Source organism: Prionailurus bengalensis, chromosome B4 (genome assembly GCF_016509475.1).
Source record: "Prionailurus bengalensis isolate Pbe53 chromosome B4, Fcat_Pben_1.1_paternal_pri, whole genome shotgun sequence".
NCBI lineage: Eukaryota > Metazoa > Chordata > Mammalia > Carnivora > Felidae > Prionailurus > Prionailurus bengalensis.
Genome location: NC_057358.1, coordinates 130,424,199 through 130,436,928, shown reverse-complemented (window position 1 = coordinate 130,436,928; position 12,730 = coordinate 130,424,199). Strand labels below are relative to the sequence as shown.

At 59.9% G+C, this 12,730-nt stretch overlaps 1 protein-coding gene across 1 annotated transcript in view; it reads left to right on the top strand.

The window, feature by feature from the left end:
- The window catches only part of MYH9 (myosin heavy chain 9), a 92,985-nt gene that overhangs the window by 42,988 nt on the left and 37,267 nt on the right, over positions 1-12,730 (top strand). Inside the window, exons 4-6 of the mRNA XM_043563663.1 lie at positions 7,378-7,405; positions 8,188-8,281; positions 12,326-12,418. Of these exons, the coding sequence (XP_043419598.1) occupies positions 7,378-7,405; positions 8,188-8,281; positions 12,326-12,418 (215 nt within the window). The remainder of the gene's footprint in view (positions 1-7,377; positions 7,406-8,187; positions 8,282-12,325; positions 12,419-12,730) is intronic.

The window sequence follows — 12,730 nt, the reverse complement described above, 5'->3', positions numbered from 1 at the left end:
GGGGCGTGCTGTGACAAGCGACCCTGGGCCCACCCGATCCTGGACGGGGTGGGGGTGAGGTGCTGTCCTACAGCCCCTCGCAGGAGGCTGCTTGGTCGGGTCCCCCAGTAGGAGAGCCCGGTCCTCAGAGTGAGGCTGCTTAATTATAATGTGGTCGTGCCTATCCGTCCCATTTCTGTAAAATGTTCTTTCTAGAAGAGGAATCTGCGGTTCGTGGATCCTTTTCAAGGATTCGGCTTTATTTAGGCTTACTTTTTTGTTTGGCTTTGAATCCCACCCAGTGGGTCTGCTGGGGTTTGCTCTGGGCCATCTGCAGTGGGAGGCGAGAAGGAGGTGCCCTCCGGGAACCTGAAATTTTGAGGGTGGTCCAAAGCGTGGCTCAGTGTATCCGTCACTACCCCTCTCCAGCCCACGGACAAACAACCAGAAGGCACCTGCAAAGTCTGTAATGGCCCAGGAGCTTCGTGCTTTTAGCCTCCCTGGACACGCCCCTCCTCTCGGCCTGTGAATGCCGCTTACCAGCCGTATTTCTTGTTCTGTCCAGTTCTGGCTCAGACTCCAGCAGAGTCATGTTCCAATAGGTCAGGACTGATCGTCCGTGTGTTCAGAGGAATGGGTTGCTTTCCTTCCCCTGCCTGATTTCAGGAATGAAGCTGTCCGATGAGAACAAGACAAAGTCTCTAAAACTAAAGAGTAAGAGAGCTGAAAGTGTGTCGGCGTGAAAGTCAGGATTCTCTAACTGGCTTCTGTCAAACTCCTTTGGTCTCGACCAAGGCTGTTGGCCCGGTGGCCACCTTTGCCACGAACTCTGAGGACCCTTGATGTTCTTTTGGCCAACAGGCAGCTCTGGCCGGGGCTGAGGCCGTCATTCCAGCCAGACTTGGGGACTGGATGAAGATCTGGTCCCCACCCTTTGCTGGCCCACAGACACGCTAAGCTGAAAGCCAAGGACAGAGGCCAGGCCCCAGGAGCAAATTCTGGCCTAACAGTTACCAACACGCCTTTCATTTCGTTTGATGGCCCCTTCTCAAGGCGACCGGGGCCACTGGCTTCTTCGGGACGCAGCTCCACGTGCTATAGCCGCTCGCCTCCCAGCACCCGTGTTCCTGCTGTCCTCCACCAAGCCTGACGACACTCATCATGGGGGCATTTCTAAAAGCCAGGCCTGTTTGTACTCTGATGTGGGGCCAAGTGGGTCCTGAGCTTTGTCTGGCCAAGTCCCTCTCATTCCTGGTGCCCCACTGTCCTTCCCTCCCATGCTTCCCTTCGTCCCTCCTGGACAGTGGAGCTGTGACCTGGGGCTCTGGTGGGCCTAGCCCAGCCCCCCTGCCTGTCTCTCCTTTGCCCTGAGGGGAATGTTGTCTAAGAGCAAGGCAGGCTGGCCTTCCAGCGTTTGGGACACGGTCTCTCTGAGCGGCCAGGTGGCATTTGCTGTGAGATGTCGGCACTCACGTGTGACGTTTGAATTTCCCTCCACCCTGACAGACCTGCCAGGGCTGTCTCAGCAGCCGCCCCACACTCCCAGCCCCGCCCAGGGACAAGGTGTCCCAACGACCAGCAGTGGCTTCTGACAGGTCTGCCCGCGCCCCGGGAGTCACCGGTGTGAGCAGCTAGGTGCCTTTCGGCCGAAAGAGGACTTGTTTGGGGCCTGGCCTGCCCTCTACCATGGGGAACGTTCAGTGCGGTCCCTGGGGCTTCTTTCTAATTATCGAAGGTGCCTGATGGGGGAGGCGCCCGTTCTAGGCCTCCCGCGACGAGGGACCTGGGCCTACTCGGCGGGGGTTCGGACACAGCCGCGCCTGGGGGAGTGTGTGGGTGGAGACACTGGGCCGCATCCAGCTGCTTTCTGGCCGAGGTTGCTGCTGATCTGGCATCTTCCTGGTCTGGACCTACCCGCGTGCCTTGGCGAGACCGTTGGCACCTACCATGCTGTGTGCTTGGGAGTCCCTGGCTGCGGGCGGCGAGGCGGGCGGTCTGCCAGAGGCTCCACGACACACGGGGCCTGAGGCTTAGCATCGGCCTGCGGCCCGTGTTGACGTGGAGCATCATTCTGCCTTTCTCACCTCTCTCCTTGCCTCCCAAGCACCTGCAACCCGGGTGAACGGGTCTGGCTTTGGAGAAAGTACCAGGTGGGTCTGTAAGGCCCCCGGAACCCTTCTTGAGAAAGCAGACGGCTCCTGCTCTGCAGCGTTGCTGGTGGCCGAGCGGCCTGCCCTGTAGGAAGCGTCCACAGGGAAGAACCGGACACCCGGAGGCCCGGCTTCGTGGCCCAGCTTGCGTGCCTTTGACAACGTAGGAGGGTTTCCGGGACTCGGTGTCCTGCCCTCTGAACGGACTTGTTTGAGCCAGATGTTCCCCGGGGCCTTCCCAGCCCCCAGGTTCTGAGCCTGAACCCACAGGTGTCTCCACGTTTCATACTTGGCGAAAGCTTTGCCCTGTGGCCCACGAGAGCCCGACACTCCACAGGGCTCTTGAGAGAACCGACCCCGGAGTGCAGGCCTTTGCGCTTTGTTCCCGGGCGACACTCTGCAGGGTTCACACCGTGAGCCACCCTGGGGTCTGTCTGCCGTTTTCGTGACAGGCACATGCCTCGGTGGGGGAAAGTTTAGGCCTGCTTGTCACGGGTCGCCCCACACTGGTGTGCACCCGACCTGAGACTGCCCTTCGTTTTCCTTTTTCTTGGCCCATCTCCACTGCTCTAGAAGCCTGGTTGATCTGAAGACGGGTCCCGAGGGCAGGGCGTTCCTCAGGTGTGCCCCCCCCCCCCCCCCCCCCCCCCCCCCCGCCCCAGAGCAACCGGCCCTCGGGAGCCCTTAGCTCAGTGAGCGTTTGATGAGTCAGTCCCGGCAGCGGCTGTTGGTGAAGCAGGCCCATTCTCTTCCTTGGGTACTTCCTGTCGGGGCTGATGTCACCACTCTGCGAGCCTTGTGGCCTTTTATGGACAAGAATCGCAGCTCCTCTCAGTGAGGAAGTGAGCGATAAAGCCCCTAGCAGAAGTCTGTACCTGGGGTGAAATACCTGTGGTCAGGTTTCCCCTCCTCCCACCTGAGCTGGGCCTCCTGAGCCGGCTAGAAACACCTGTCCCGGGCTGGAGGCCTGTATCAGCTCTGAAAGGCCTTAGGGCATTTTGGGTTTCAAATAAAATCGGGAAAGGGAATGGCCCCATCAGTGAACATGTAACTTAAAACCTTTTTTGTGGTTGTTCTGTGGAGGGTGCACAGGGGAGGTGCAAAGGGCCTGGGGTTATTAAGGACAACGTTTCCAGGCGTCTGTGCTGTACCACGTGCTTCAGGCACCCATGTCATTCAGTCCTTAGAGCAGCCCTGCTGGTGAGGCCCTGGCCTCCGATTCCGAGAGGTCAAGGGGCCAGGCATCTCTAGGGAGAGTACAGAGTGGAAATCAGAACGCTGTCCTCTCTCTTCTGTCAGTGCTCCAGACACACAGGTAGTGGTTGTCTAAGTGTGCTCTAAGGAGCCCTGTCTCCACCACCGAGGCAGCTCTGGTGTTTATCTCCTGTTCTTCAAGTTGGAAATTCAAGAGTTTATCTGAGAGCAAGTTGCTCTTAAAGAGTTGAAAACCACTAGAGAGAGGTTTTATAATCCCATCTCTACCCAACCCCCAACCAAGTTAGGGGCTGGGCAGGAGAGGTTAGGGGCCACAGTCAGTCTGATGCCTTCATCCCGGCAGGGAACCTGTTTCTCAGAACTGGATTGCCTCTGATGGGTGCACTCGCCTGGTTCTGGGCCATAGGGTTCCTGTCGTCTTTCTGTCTGCCTGCCTCCTCCTGGTGTGGCAGAAGGAAGGGTGTTTTCAAATAAGCCTTCAGTCCCTATAGGCCCAAATAAGGACTTCGATCACAGCAGAGCAGCCTGAGGGTGCCTGGGTGGCTCAGTTAGTTAAGCGTCACACCTCGGTTCAGGTCAAGATTTCGCGGTTCGTTGGGGCGCCTGGGTGGCGCAGTCGGTTAAGCGTCCGACTTCAGCCAGGTCACGATCTCGCGGTCCGTGAGTTCGAGCCCCGCGTCGGGCTCTGGGCTGATGGCTCAGAGCCTGGAGCCTGTTTCGGATTCTGTGTCTCCCTCTCTCTCTGCCCCTCCCCCGTTCATGCTCTGTCTCTCTCTGTCCCAAAAATAAATAAACGTTGAAAAAAAAAAAATTAAAAAAAAAAAAAAAGATTTCGCGGTTCGTGACTTTGAGCCCCGCATCAGGCTCTGTGCTGACAGCTCAGAGCCTGGAGCCTGCTTTGGATTCTGTGCCTCCCTCCCTCTCGGCCCCTTCCTTGCTCGTGCTCGCTCTCTCTCTCTCTCTCTCTCAAAAATAAATAAACAGTCAAACAAAAACACAGCAGCCTGAATTCTGGAGTGTCTGTGTGCCACGAGGTTACCGTGTGGGGAAGGTCTTAAGGAGGGTCCCCGCTGGAATGCACGGGGGGTCTGACCAAGTAAACTGAGTCAGGCAGAGAGCTTCCTGGTTGCTGAGAATTCTAACCATCCCCGTACCCAGAAGAGCTTCCGAGCTGAGGAACAAATCCAGAAGCACTAGGAGAAGAAACACACGCAAACCAGGGACAGTGCCCGCCTCGTCCCCTGCCTCCTCCTGTGAGGCCGCAAGATAACAGACCCAAACCCACTGTAGGAACTGAAAAGACCTTTCCAGACTTACAGGGCCATGGTGTCCTTTCACTGCAGGCAGGTGGGTTTGGGGCCCCAAGGGGTAGAGACCAGAGCTGAGGAGACGAGAGAGGGCTCCATCAGTTTTTCTCTGCAAAAGCGTTTGCCCAAAAGAGTATTCTGGCAAAGCGGATCCAGACTTCTTTATCAAATGAGAGCATTGGAGTGTGTCCTTGCAGGCCATGTTGACAGTGGTGCTTCAGGGATTGGGGGTGAAGGGTCAAGAGAGGAAGGCCTGGAGGAGGTGAAGTGCATGGAGGCCACCTAGCACTTGGGTCCAGAATCGGGAATTGAAGCGTGTTCAGGCCTCTGTGCGTGCCACCCGTGTGCGCGTCTGCATTCGTGTTCATGCACACCCGCGTCTGTACCTGTGTGTCCACGGGCGTGGGTGTGCACGTGCCCGCAAGCGCATGGGCCCGCACGCAGCCTGTCCGGCTCTGCGCGGCTGTGTGTCTGCACGTGTGTGTGTTTGCGGGCTCTGCTTCCTGTTGTTCGGCAGCTCAGCATCTGACACACAATCAGAGGAATTCTAGCCATCCCAGGGACGGGGCCTGGGCAGCCCTGGGAAAACGGTTCCTTCTGGAAGGGATGGGGATGTTTCCTTTTATGGTAGCGTCGGCCGCTGCTGCCTTACGACTTGCCAGCCCGCACAGGTACATTCTTGCCCAGTTGTGGAGCAGTGACTGAACGTGTCCGCGGCGGGGGCTGGCCCCACAGGGATGTGAGGGGGTGGGGGTGGGGGCGCCAGGGCCTGGGATCACAGCTGGGTTTGCTCAGACCTTGCTGGTGGCCACGCTGTCCTCAGAGGGCGGGTGCTGGGGACTGCCCTGTCCTCCCCAGCCCTTAGCCCCTGCTCCCTCCCTGCCCCCGCCCCCCCCCCCCCCCCCCCCCCCCGTCTTCCGGAGACCCTGCAGAGGCTCCCTGGGCCCTTGCTGCGTGGTCTTGAGGTCGGTCTTGAAGGACCTCGTTTGGTGGGAAAGTTGAGACCGGGGGCTGCTCTGAGAAGGTGCCCAGTGGTGAGCAGGGTGTGGGGTGTGTGGGTGGAGGTGCCTGGCTGAGTTCCCTTGCACCCCCACACTGTTGATGTTTGCTAGGGGGCCGGAGGGAGGGCTGCGGGGGGGGCGCTGCCGTTTGTGTTGGGTGGGAGGCTCATTCTTGCCTCTCTCTGTCTGGATGTCCTCTTTCCCTCCCGAGCGACCCACACACAAGGGCTGGAGACGCGTGTGAACGCATATGCGCCGAGATTGGGCACGTTGGAGGCTCTCCTTGCCAGGAGGCAGGTGACCTAGCTGAGCGGTGTCTGTTGGTGTTGAACAGCTAAAGCCGTCCTCTGAGGCCGTGAACACAGTGAGCCATGAGTCACTCTCACTCTCCCGTCGTCCCATCCTGCAGGGCCCTGGCCAACCAGTGGCAGCCAGTGGCAGCCAGTGAGCGTGTCCTTCCAGACCACCCACCAGCGCTGGTTTCTGTGCAGCACCACGAATTCTGATTGTGGCTGGTCCTCCTCTGAGACTCCTCAGCCAGTGCTCTTCTACTGGGGCTTGACTAGCAGTCCTCTGTTCCTCCTCACTAAGGACTCCCGCTTCGCGACGGGGAAGTAGATAGCGGCCGTTTGCGGAGCTCGTCCTATTGACGTGCCGGTCCATCCGTTACATGTGTTACTTCTGTTTTCCACGCTAATCCTGTCAGGGAGTTAGTAGCATAGTTACTCTATGGATAAGGAAACCGAGACTTGGGATTTGCAGACCTCACGGCAGCTCAAATATCAGTCGGATTTGACCTCAGGGAGTTGAGGGGATTACGCAGGGTCGGGTGAAAAGGGGAAAACCATGAGTTTGTCTTCTCAGCCATTGCTTAGGATTGGACACCCCGCCCTGAACCAGGTCAGCCCAGACGCCTTCCAGCATTTCTGTCAGACTTCGCTTTCAAAGCGTGGTCGGTACTGTTCCTCCCGCACACAAGGGGCGCGAGCTGGTGTGTCCTTACTTGCTAAGGGAGTCACAGCTGGGGACGGTCGTAGAAAGTTCCCGACGGCCAGGCCTAGAGGCCCAGGTTGTCCCAGACGCCGGTCAGAAGCTGTGATTCTGACATGTTTGCGTTCCTTCCGAGCCGCCCTTGAACCAGCTCGCTGAGCACTCCCACGTGCCAGAGCCCGCACTGCTGCCTCCGTGCACGGGTGCTCGTCTCCCCGTCACGGGAGGAGGCGGGGGCTCCGGGAGCCCGTGCACGGGTCGGAGGTCCCACACACCCCGCGGCAGAGGCGGCCCTGTGCCCCAGCCCGGTCTGCCCGGCCTGTACCCAGCCGCCTCACCGACGTTGCCGGGCCTTATTTCTACGGCCCCCGCCCCAAGGGTCAGCGTAACAGGGCAGGCCTCCCCTCCGCCCTCGGTGCAGCAGACTCCTGGGGAGCTCTCTGGAGATGGGCTTTCTTGGAGGTGGTTTCCTGGTGGGGGAGGGGGGTGCCGGGCAGTGAGGGTGGGCAGGCTGAGCTCCCGGAGTGGTGGGGGGAGGGGAGGGGCAGACGCCCAGCGACACTGGCACCTGTCCGAGTGGGGCATCGGGCGGGTGGATGCCGGCCGGCGTGCGGGGCCCTCCGCAAGGGCAGCGGCCGAGACCTTCTGCTCCTGGGGAAGGGGCAGCTCTTCAGAAGCCTGACAGGGAGGCTTTTGTATCCGGCGGAAGTTAACCTGATGTCTTCTTTGTTTCAGACCGAGAGGACCAGTCCATTCTGTGCACGTAAGTGTTTCTGCCCGGGTGGCGGGGCCTCGTGTCACCCCCTGGCTTGTCCTTGCTGTGCAGACTCCTGCCGAGACCCAGGCTGCTGAGCTCCGCTCCCAGTCGGGCCCCTGCCCTTTCCCCATGGGATGGGCCCCCAGGCCCCAGGTTAGCCGCTCAGCAGTCCCGCAGCACAGATAAGCTTAGTTTCGGGGCCAGACGTGGGCTCCCCTTCCGCTTCCTCGTACCGTGCGGGGAGGTCCGTAGCAGAGAGAAGCAGGAATCTTCTCCACAGAGCACAGTTGGGAACTGGTGGGTGCCTCCAGAGCACATTCCTTCTAGCTCTGAACAGTGGCTTTCTTTACCTGCTTTGAAGCAGACACCGGGGCTGCTCGCCCTGGCCCCCGGCACTTACCGAGGAGATAAATAAACCCCACTGTGGGGGGAGTTGATGGTACAGAGCATTCCTTCAAGTGGTTTCGAAGGGACACGTGTAAGTGCCTTTGGCCCGTGAGACAACAGCTGCCCAGAGCCGATCCTGAGACTTTGTGACAGCAAGCCTCCCAGGTGACCAGGCCGGGCAGCGGGTCCGGGCGGTCTGCTGTCGGGCCTCCCGAGGCCCATGGGAAGCGGCCGGAGTGAGGATTCCAGAACTCAGCATTTATTCGCCTGTTCCCCCTCCTGCCGCAAGGGGTTGGGTCCCTCACTGACACCTAGCGGAACGGGAGGCGGTGGCCCGGGTGCGTTGCGCTTCAAGGCTTTGGCCGCGTCCCCCCTGAGAACTTTCTTGGCTCTCTTGGCAGGGGTGAGTCCGGAGCCGGCAAGACGGAGAACACCAAGAAAGTCATTCAGTACCTGGCTCACGTGGCCTCCTCACACAAGAGCAAGAAGGACCAGGTGAGCGCGGGCCTTCCTCCCTGAGGAAGAGCATCTCACGATTCGTAGTTCGGAGCGTTTGGGGGATCGAAGCAGAGGCCGGACCCTCTTTCCCGGGAGGCGGCAGCTCGGCCGTCTGGGGAGCGGGTCCGGTGGTAGCCAGCCCCCTTCTCCCCCGGCCTCCTAACTTTCTGAGTGGCTGTGGACACTGGAGACCCCCAGGTTTTGCGAAGCGGCGCTCCCGGCGTTTACGGCTAATTAGAGATTCCCAAACTCGGTTCTCAAGTTGTCGGAGACTTGGAGCCTCTCGGGCAGGCCAGCTTTTGAGCCCCCGCCTCCTCACCCTGCTGTTGAAATGCCTCTGGGTGGACGGTCCCCCAGCGAAGAGAGAAAGGGCAACTAGAAAGTCATCTCACTTCCCTTTTTCTCCCCCTCCCTCTTGATGGATTATGGTCGAACCCAGCAGTGTCCTCACTAGGTGAGCTTGCACGTTTACTGCACGTTCTGCACCAGGAATGCGTGTTCTGCCCATCGTGTGCCCTTGATTTATGTCTTTTCTCCTGAGCAGCTTTTCACTCCACACCGTTGTCACCTTCTGCGGCTAGACCTGTCCTCGTAGGCTCGGCTCACTGACTGTCTTGGGAGGAGGGGCTGGGTGTGACACGCGGTGACCTCTCGTGCACTCTGAAATGACAGCCCCCGCAGAGCGGGTACGGGCCCCCCCCCCCGTCGCCGGAGCCGTTCTCGGAAACTCTGGTCGTGCCCAGAGCTCCCTGTGCCCACGGCAGCTGTAAGGCCCCGGTGCAGAACCCCGACCGAGGTCCGGTGGAATGGGAATCTGCTGTCCCGGAGCCCCACGTGCTTGGTGTCTGGACCAGATGGAGATGGCCGTCCCCTCTCTCCTCTCCCCCCCCCCCCCCCCCCCCCCCCCCGCCACCTGCCAGCACTGTGCCAGTCAGAAGCAGCACCCGGAAGGCCCCACACTGGAGTGTCCCAGGGTTGGGGATGATCAGTCCTAAGCATGCCCGTGTGGTGCTCTCTCGCCTTTCTCTTAAGCACACACTCTTAGGCTTCCTTGTGAATTCCAAGTGCCCGTGGTGTCCCCTCAAGCCATCAGGGGGGACTGCGCCGTCTCTCCGTGGCTGCCCCTTGCCCCACGGGGGGCTCACGGGGAGCCGTGAGCAGCGTGTGGAAGTAAGTAGCGGTGTGTGTCTGTTGCATGCAGACCTGGGGTGTGTCCTGAATGTCCTAATGGGTACAGTCTTCTGGAATCGAACCAAAAGTAACTTTTCATGTGCCAAACTGCTCAAGACATTCTAAATCTTTTTCCGTGGGGCGTCAGGAGTTATATTTAGAAACTAATAAAGTTTCTCTTGCTCCCTGTCTCCAACCCCCATTTTCCATTCTCTTTAGGAGGCCTATTTCAAAAACAGAGCCGCGAGGCTAGGAATCCTCTGGCTGTGGTTTTCCGTCTCTGAATTTGCCATAAAATCCATTTCCCAACTATTCTTTGAATGTCTAGTATGTGCCTGGGTCTCTGGAGGGTGACCTTGGAGTCCCTGCCCTGGAGGATGGGGGACAGGACCGCAGTTACAGAGTCAGAACATAGACGCGTGGGGCTTGTGTCTGGGACTCCAGCTGCAGAGGGGGACGGGACGGCAGGCCCTGGGCGCCCCACTCGGAGGAGACGGCCTGTTGGAGGGAGGGGTGATGAGGGGGAACAAACTTGTCACATCCTATGTCTCCAGGCACAGTGTGTGACAGGCCATTCTGTCCCCAAGTGGAGAGATTGAATAGGTTGCCTCTGGCTTCCAATTACTGCTCAGGCCCTCAGTTGTAAAGGCCGCTGACAGTTTAGTGGATTTCCTTGCCTAAAGCTGTACAGTGATTTTCCACACACAGCTGGGGCACGAGACACTTGAACTTGGTTTATGGCTCTCGTATTCTGGAGCCTGTCACGGCACACTCTGGGCGGCAGCTCTCCCTCGCAGTGACCCAGATGCTTCTCCCAAGGCTGCCCACCGGAGCGCCCCGACCTCACGAAGCCCACGGGAGGGCCGGGCTCCGGCCGGGGCTGCCGGTTGGCGAGGCACAGCGTGGGGGGGGGGGGGGGGGGGGGGGGCGGGGAGAGGGACTTTCCAGGTAGACTTCCCTAGGCTGAGCCTTGATCTTTGGCCGTTCTTCCTCTTCCTCCCTCTGTTGTTTATATACTAGTTGGAGACCACTGGCAGAAACACCAGCCAGTGAAGCCCTTCAGAAACCGGATGGGTTAATTCTAGACCTAGAGCATATGTTACTGACAGAACCTCATAAGGTCATGGTCACGTGCAGATTTTATTGAGAAATAAAGGTCTCTTCCGTGCCCGGGTATGGGTCAATAAGGAAAAACCCATAGGTTAGCCACCACCATTGTCTGCACGGAGTTCGGCTCCGGAATCTGAAGTGGCTGCCCCCAGTTGGCTGAGCGGTCCCATGTGCCACGGCAGCAGCGTGTGGTCCCACAACAGAGACCTTAGCGAGGCTCCCAAGCCAGGGCAGGTGGCAGGCTCTGGTGGGGACCGTGGTCCCATCGGTCTGCGGAAACAGGAGCGGGAGTGGCCCAGCCAGCCTAGTGGCCCGGCCTGTGCTCTGTGAGGAGCGTCTTAGTGGGTGGGGGAGCGGCGCTCCTCCAAATTGGACTCCGTGGTCTGCCTCCGCTGACTTCGCAGGCTCGCGTGAGCCCTGTGGGCAGGGGCCCGGTGTCCCGCGACGGCTGGTGCCAAGCACACATGTTCAGCCCGTGCGGTGGATTTGATCCCTGCTCCTCAGCGTGGCTCCACTGACCCTCCTTCACTTAATCGTGTGGTGTGAAAACAAAAGACTCCCTGGTGTCCGGTGGGGGGGGGGTGGGGGGGGGGGTGGGGAGCCCTGGCCGAGGACGGGCTGCTGGAGTAGGAGAGTCTGCCCCGGCCCCTTCCAGCCCCTGGCTCAGTGCTCTGCAGACGAGTCTCGTCAGCAGCAGGTGCGCCTGGAAGGCTGAACCTCACGACTCTCCCGGGAGCTCCTGCTACTTCCAGTTTTCCTTTTCATCACTCACAGGCAGCCGTTCCCGTAAAATCCTGGCCGGAGTCCAGCCTTGCTAATAAATACAAAAGCCGGCCTGGCCCCTGTGTGATGTTCTTTCCCCCTAGAGAGATCCCAGGTATTAAGAGCCGAATTTTCCGCAGCCAGTGTCCGTTACTGCCTGGCCTGCTGGGAAGGTGATGGCTGCTTCCAAAATTGATCTAGGCTGGCGGGGTAGAGCCCCACACAGGGCTGGGGGACAGGGCGGTGACTGGCACCTCTCGGAGAAGACGCGAGTTGGCGCCCGCTTTGCCGGTTGATAGCCGGATGACCTCGGGGCCACCCTGTTTTGCCTATCCTGAGGATCCGGGGATAGGGAGGCTTAGGGTGTGTCAGCCACATGTGTGGCTTGGGACCACAAGTAGAGTTTATTGGTGTTGTCGATAAACAGTTTAGAACCCGTGGTGGGCCTCACTGATCCCCGGCTCACGCACTGGACACTCTGGAAGCACGTCTGTGGGGGTGGGTAGGTGGCGGGACAGGGTCCAGCAGGGCAAGTGCCGTGTCTATCAGGACACGGATGAAATGAGCTGGTGTCTTTTATGGAGCTGATTCCTTCTCACCTTGTCCTGTGAAAAGGAAAAAAATGTTGTTGGGTATCGGGCAGAGAGGGCAGAGGGAAGCCGTTGTTCCGGGGGGGGGGGGGGGGGGGCTCTGCGCAGGGGGAGAAACGGTGCTGCTTCCTGACGCGTCCTCCAGAGTCGGGCTGGGGGGAGCCACCCACCTTCCCTTCCTGGGGGTGCTGATCGGTCAGTCCGGCGACGTAAGTTCAACACCTGGCGGGAAGGTCGCTCCCGAGTGACACAGGGGCCAGGCTGCGGCTGGCGTGGCCGGAACGCCCTCTGTTCCTGGCGCGCTGGGCGTGTAGGCACAGCTCTGCCACTGGCCCCCCTGCCTGGCGGAGCAGGTTCGACGACCCGAGCTACTGCCTGGCCTTCACTGCATCCCCGGGTTCCTTTCCAGGGCGAGTTGGAGCGACAGCTGCTGCAGGCCAACCCCATCCTGGAGGCCTTCGGGAACGCCAAGACTGTGAAGAACGACAACTCCTCCCGATTTGTGAGTAGTGGCCGGCCATGCCCAGCTCGCGGGGCTCAGGCTCCCACCCACGGCTTTGGCACGCGTCGCCTTCCAGCTGCCGCTCTCACCTCTGAAAGTGAGGCAGCTTCGGACCTGGTTGCCTCCCGGCCTGTGGCGGGGAGTAGGCTGGGGTGAGCTCCAGCTGGTGGGGACCTGCACACGTGGCTGCTTCAGCCCAGGTGGCAGAGAACTGGGGGGGAAGGGGGGACAGCGGGGAGTTACCTGCCGGTCCCGCGCCTTGTCCTGTTGTAGCCAACAGCCAGATGGAGGACCGAGGAGCACTCCTGTGCC